The 6,126-nt window shown below is 55.6% G+C and overlaps 1 protein-coding gene across 1 annotated transcript in view; it reads right to left on the bottom strand.

Annotated features, from left to right (window-relative positions):
• WDFY4 (WDFY family member 4) overlaps positions 1-6,126 on the bottom strand; it is a 309,512-nt gene that overhangs the window by 10,075 nt on the left and 293,311 nt on the right. Inside the window, 3 exon segments of the mRNA XM_008576041.1 lie at positions 1,165-1,323; positions 2,022-2,206; positions 4,384-4,531. Of these exon segments, the coding sequence (XP_008574263.1) occupies positions 1,165-1,323; positions 2,022-2,206; positions 4,384-4,531 (492 nt within the window).

The raw sequence follows: 6,126 nt of genomic DNA, 5'->3' as shown, positions 1-6,126 counted from the left end.
AGAGAGAGAGAGAGAGAGAGAGAGAGAGAGAGAGAGAGAGAGAGTAGTCTGAGTGAAGCAGGCGGGCAGGCGTCTGCCTTGGATGTCCTCCTGGCGCAGCCATGCTTTTCAACCTACGGCTTCCAAGGACCTTTTGGCCAGTTACCTAGCTCATAGACCTGCGTGTGAGGGATCTGGGGACCCAGCCTGACTTGTGAAGGGTTTGTGACCCAGTCTGTGAACGGGCTTGAGGGGTCTGTGAGCTCCAGACCCAGCCCTAGCTCAACAATCGGCCCAGTTGATAGTTAGAATGGGCTTGAGGGGTCTGTGAGCTCCAGACCCAGCCCTAGCTCAACAATCGGCCCAGTTGATAGTTAGACAAATTGATATTCAAATGCAAACTCTGCCTTTCTGAGCCTCAGTTTCCTCATCTGAAAGTGGAATAATAGTACCTACTGTAGAGGATTGAAATGAATGCACCGAGAGGCCTTGGCTCATTCTGGGTGTTAAGCAAATGGTGAGGACCCCCACGATGGTCATCACGAGTGGTGGAGGTTCCTGAGGTGGGACCGGGATGAGCTCTTCGTCTCCGGCCAGCTGTTCGTTCTGCTCCCACTACAACCAGCTCCTTCTGAAACTGTCTCTCATTTTCTGGGGCCGAGGCCTTGGACAAGCCATCTAACTTCCCTGTGCCTCAGTTTCTTTCACCAACAGAACAGGAATGATAACGGTACCTATCTTACAGGGCTGTTGAGAGGTGAAATGAGGGAATCCACTCACACAAGAGCGCTTGGCATGATGGACGCTTGGCAGATGCTCAAAAAATAGCATCTGGTGCAAGGAAACTGACTTCACTGCCCTGACGTGGAAGTGGAGGTATTTGTGTGTGGCCTGGCATCTCTCCCTGAGGTGTGGGTCTCTACAGAGGCCACTTGGAGGCCACTAAATGTGTGCTCATCAAATGAATCTGTGGAAATGAAATGAAGCCCCTGAATGACACAGAGCCGTGGGCTGTCCTTAGCCTGACCGCATTCAGGCTCTATTCCTGCCCACGGCACACACCTGCCCCAGGTGCCAACCTTATCTGAGGCACCACATCTTCCTGAAGAACTATCCCTGCCTGAGGTACGTCCCTGTCTGAGGCACTGTCCCTGCCTGAGCCATGTCCCTGCCTGAGGTACATACCTGCCTGAGGCGCAAGCCTCTCCGGTGGCCTTTGGCCATGCTGAGCTCCCATATACACACCACGGAGCTGGCCCCAGAGGTGACAATCATCGTGGGGGATGGGCACACAGCACACAGACAGCGGCCCCAGTCAGCCAGGTTCTCAAATGTCATCAGGATCTGTGGGAGATGGGGGATGAGCACTGGGGCAGGGCTGGCAGTGGCCGGGGGCCAAGACAGAGTGACAGAGACGTGAGTTAGCCTGGGTGCCATGGAAACCAGGGACATGCCGCATGTTCAGGAGCCAGGCCCTGGTGATGAAATCCAGGCTGTCCCAGGCCTGTCCTCAGGGAGAAGCTCCTACTCCAGCGGGTGGTGAGCAGGCACTTCTGGGGACACAGTGAAGACCCCTGTGAGCACCAGGAGGTGGCGGCCCAGCGTGGGGTGGTCAGGGCAGCATTCAGGATGGGGGGACATCTGGGGCCAGTTTCAACGGCTGCCTCATGAAGCCAGAGGGGCACAGCTGGGCAGGAGGGAGCTCGGAGGGTAGAGAATTCATCGGAAGTGATGGGGCGGGGGACTGGGGAACCAGCAGGCAGGTGGCTCGCTCCTGAGGAATGCCCACCTGTGTCCTCAGGGTCTAGGCCTGACTGGGGTGGGAGGAGTCCCCAGGACTTGTCACTCAGGCCGAGCAGAGTCTGGGTGGGCTGGCTCTGGAGGTGACAGCGTGCACTGCCGACTGCAAGCTCGGCTCCTTGGAACGAGGCTTAGGCTTGGCCGTGAAGGGCCTGTGCAGCGCCACACGCTCCCTCTCCCACCTGCCGGGGTGAGGGTGGCTGTCCCTGCCTCGGACACCCCTGCCCCGCTCCTCTGCTCACCTTGTCAGAGCCATAGGTCCCTAGGCAGCAACTGAAGTCATCGAAGCCCCAGCTGAAGGTCCTGTTCCACAGAGGGGGCAGCAGCACTTTGTTCTTCTCCACGGCCAGGATGGCCTTCTCGGTTGGGACGATGTGGCCAATGGCGCCTTTGGGGGACTCTGAGCCTAGAGAGAAAAGGTACATATCTGCCCCCCAGTGAGTACGGGGGAGCTTACACGTTGGAGGACGACACGAACTTGAGCGGGGCCCAGGGAGAAGGCGCCGAGCCTGACCTGACCGAGCCCTGCCCCTCGGCTCCTGTCCTGAGTGTGGGTATACAGGGCTCTGGGCCCCTTCAGCGATGATGCCAGGGGAGGAGGAGCAGAGGCTGTCCCTAGGGGCCTCAGGGGGACGCTGCCCTTCCCACCGCTCCTGGAGCTACCTGGCAGGGCCCCAGGCAGGTGGCCTGGCTCCTGTCCTCTGCCAGTTACATTCAGGAAGCCGCCTCCAGACCCGGCTGGAATGCAGCTCAGCACGGAATTTGGAGCTGACCAGACTGTATGACAAACCTGGTCATCTTGCATGAGTCACTTCAGCCCTCATACCCCAGGCCCCCCTGCTCCCCCCAGGGCACGCTGCCTGGTACAGTGTCAGGGCTCAAAACATGGAGGCCGACCTCGTTTCTGAGACTGTGCATGCCACAAGCACCCCACGGGGAGCAGGGGCTTTTCTTCCCCCTGCTGGTGGCCACCCCCTTTCCTCACCCTGCACTGGGTGACATGGGAGAGCCACCCTCTTCCTGACCCCTACCATCCAGGAAGCAGAGGGGGGGCAGGGCTCAGGCGAGGTGCCACAGACGGAACTCTGGGTTGTCCCCTCCCAGTAGGGAAAGGGCTGCAGCAATGACAGCTCTTGCCTCACAGGTTGTTCAGATGAGAAGTAAGTGAGCCAGGCCACTGAAAGCCAGGCCAGCGGCGTGTGCTAGGACTCCTGTCTGAGTGACGAGTTGGTGCCAGCCCACAGATGCCATTTCACAGCATTGTCACAACGAGCCTGAGGTCAGGTCTATTGTCTTCCCCACGTCACAGATGAATAAACTGAGTCTCAGAAAGGTCCCCAGGACACTGGCTTGGAAGGTCTTGTTGCTCTTGATGTGGTTTGCAACCCTTAGTCCCTCTCTGTGAGGGCAGGAGCTGTGCCCGACTGCCCGGGGACTTCCTGGGTCAATGGAGGCATGGTCACCAGAGCCAAGTGTGGCAGGCACCACATGTGCCATGTGGGTGTGCCAAGGACACTATTCTTAGACTTCAAAGGTAAAAAATGACACACCAATAAAACCCCAACAAACCTGACCTTACAGTCCTTAGCACCACCATGCCATCCCAGGTGGTGGGATTTCCCAAAAGCAGTGCATGTCCCCGGGTGGTAAAGACATCTGACTTCACATGCACGTGGCCCTGGGATTACAGTCCTTAGCACCACCATGCCATCCCAGGTGGTGGGATTTCCCAAAAGCAGTGCATGTTCCCGGGTGGTAAAGACATCTGACTTCACATGCGCGTGGCCCTGGGTCCAAGCCTTACCACCCCTGCTGCCCCCACCTGGGTGACCCTCCCTACCTGGCTGAGCAGAGCCTGTCCTGGTGGCCTCCTGCCTCCCCAGAGCCACTCTGAACCTTTGTGGCAGTGGGTGAAGCGACTGAACTTGTGGTTGGAAGAGACAGACAAATGATTACCAGCCTTTATGGAAACATTAGTGACGTGCCAGGCACTGAGGGTGGCTCATCTCCCTAAGTGCTCACAGCAATGCTATTCTGACCCCCAGAGGCTCAGAGGGTCTGTGACTTGCCCAAGGTCACACAGCTAGGAAGCAGCAGGGCTGGGACTCACACCCGGGCCTCTGCCGCTCAGCACATGCCCTTAGCTACTGGCTGCATGGCTGTCTACTTGCTTAGGAACAATGGTGACCAAGGTGCAGAGGTGGTGACCCTTCCCCAGGGAACCCAGGACTTTCTGCTAGTCTTTGTAGGAGAGGATGGGTGTGTGTGCATGTGTGTGCACGTATGTGTGTCTGGGAATGTGTGTGTTTGCGTCTGTCTGTGTGTGTGTGAGAGAGAGAGAGAAAGAGAGAGAGGGAGGTATGTGTCTGGAGCACACAGACAGACAGACACATGAGTCTTCGGAAGTGAGGGAGTAACAGAGGTGGTCCTGGACACTTGCAGAGCAGAGGCCTCCCCAGATTCCTGCTGTGATTGGAGACACAGCCATTCAAAGTCAGACCCCAATACCTTGCCTAGGTCTGGACCCCTGAACATCCAGGGGAACCCAGTCACTGAAGGGACAACTCTTGGACAGGGCACCAAACAACACAGCTAGGTAGTTACCTTTGACCATGACTTGGGAGGGTCTCAGGGACTGCAGGTTGTAGTAAAAGGGCTGTGGGTGGCCAGGCAGGCTCGCAGGTGTGGAGACATCCTTTCCAGGTGATGGCTTCCCTGCAGCAGTCCTGGCCGGGTGGGGTTTTGTAAAGAGCTAGAAAGGCAAAGGGATATCAGGGGACAGACACACAGAGGAGGAACCATCCCTGAGCACACCGCAGCTGCATCCCTGCTCCGGGCGGTACCAGGACTGGGCCTGCTCCTGACAGAGCTGAGCATACACAGAACCCTCTGGTCCAACCCTCAGATGCTGCAGATGAGAGGTCTGGGGCTCAGAAAGAGGCAACTCCTTTCTCAAGGTCACAGAAATAGCTCTCCTGGCTGCCAAATCTCTCTTCTTCCCCAAGCTGCTTGGCAAAAGGCTGACCTTGTTGAGGATCCCCTGGTCCCTGGAAGAGCTGCCTTTCACATCATGGGGTCAGAGTGGCCCTCTTCCTTCCCTAGATCACATGGCTCCTTCATTTACTTGATAAATTTCTCATATTTTTCCCTTACAAACTCTCTGCAGGCTCATTTCATCCAGGCATCAAGACAAAATTCTTTGATAGCATCCATTCACATATTTCAAAGAGCACAGGAGAACCCATTAGTGGCCTTTCTCACTATCATTTTTCTCAGATCTCTGCCATCAAATTTTCCCTAATGACAAACTTTCTGCATAACTGGGTAGAACATTCAGCGTGAGGCCATGCCGCTTGACCAGGCCTTTGCCACGGGACTGGAGTGTGCAGCTGCAGTGGCTCCGGCTCTCCAGTCTCTCCTCCCAACTGTGCCCCCTCTGGGCTGCTCTCTCCAGCCATGGGCACCATCTTGCACCAGGCTAGAGGGAACTGAGGTGACAGTGGGCCCCAGCTGGGCAGGTGGGCAGAGACAGGGCTCAGGTTTGATGGGCAGCGAGCCTTGGAGGTCTTGGAGGAGCCTCAGCTCAGTTACAGCCCTTGATCAAATGCGGGTGATCAATACAAACAGAAATCGGGCCGGCCCGGTGGCGCACTGGAGAGTGCACCGCTTGGGAGTGCGGCGGTGCTCCCGCCGAGGGTTCGGATCCCATGTGGAAACCAGTTCCCGCTCACTGGCTGAGCGTGGTGCGGGCGCGACACCGAGGGTTGCGATCCCGTTACCGGTCAGTAAAAAAGACAAAAAGGAAATACAAACAGAAATCAGAACAATGATTTTTCAACGAGCAGTTAATAATGAACATTTTTCCTTGCACAGGATGACTGAAGCGTTCACAGGCTGGGTCCCTGAAACAGCTTTAGCAGGCACAGCCCCTGGGAGGGACAGTGTGCAGTCCTGGTGCACTTTGATCTTGTCTTCAGACTGAGTCTGCTTGGGAATGCTCATTCTTATGATTACTTAGAAATACTTTTTTAAGTTCAGATGATATATCATTAAGTAAAATCAGAATCTAAAATTTTGTGTGCTCCATCATTACACTGATGTGAAAAGATCGGTGCTATGGACAGGGACTGTAAGCACATAAAACTGGGCACAGTTGGATGGGGCTGGCTGCTGCTTTGAATTATTTTATTGTTTTATCTGTGTTATTATATATATATTTTTTATTTTATTTTATTTTATTTTATTTTTTTTTGTCTTTTTGTCTTTTTCCGTGTCCGGCAACGGATCGCAACCCTCAGTGTTGCCCCCGTCCCAGCCCGGGGACTGGCAACGGGATCGCAACCCTCA

This window comes from Galeopterus variegatus, unplaced genomic scaffold (genome assembly GCF_000696425.1).
Source record: "Galeopterus variegatus unplaced genomic scaffold, G_variegatus-3.0.2 Scaffold1276, whole genome shotgun sequence".
Taxonomy (NCBI): domain Eukaryota; kingdom Metazoa; phylum Chordata; class Mammalia; order Dermoptera; family Cynocephalidae; genus Galeopterus; species Galeopterus variegatus.
This window is presented reverse-complemented; position numbering and strand designations above follow the sequence as displayed.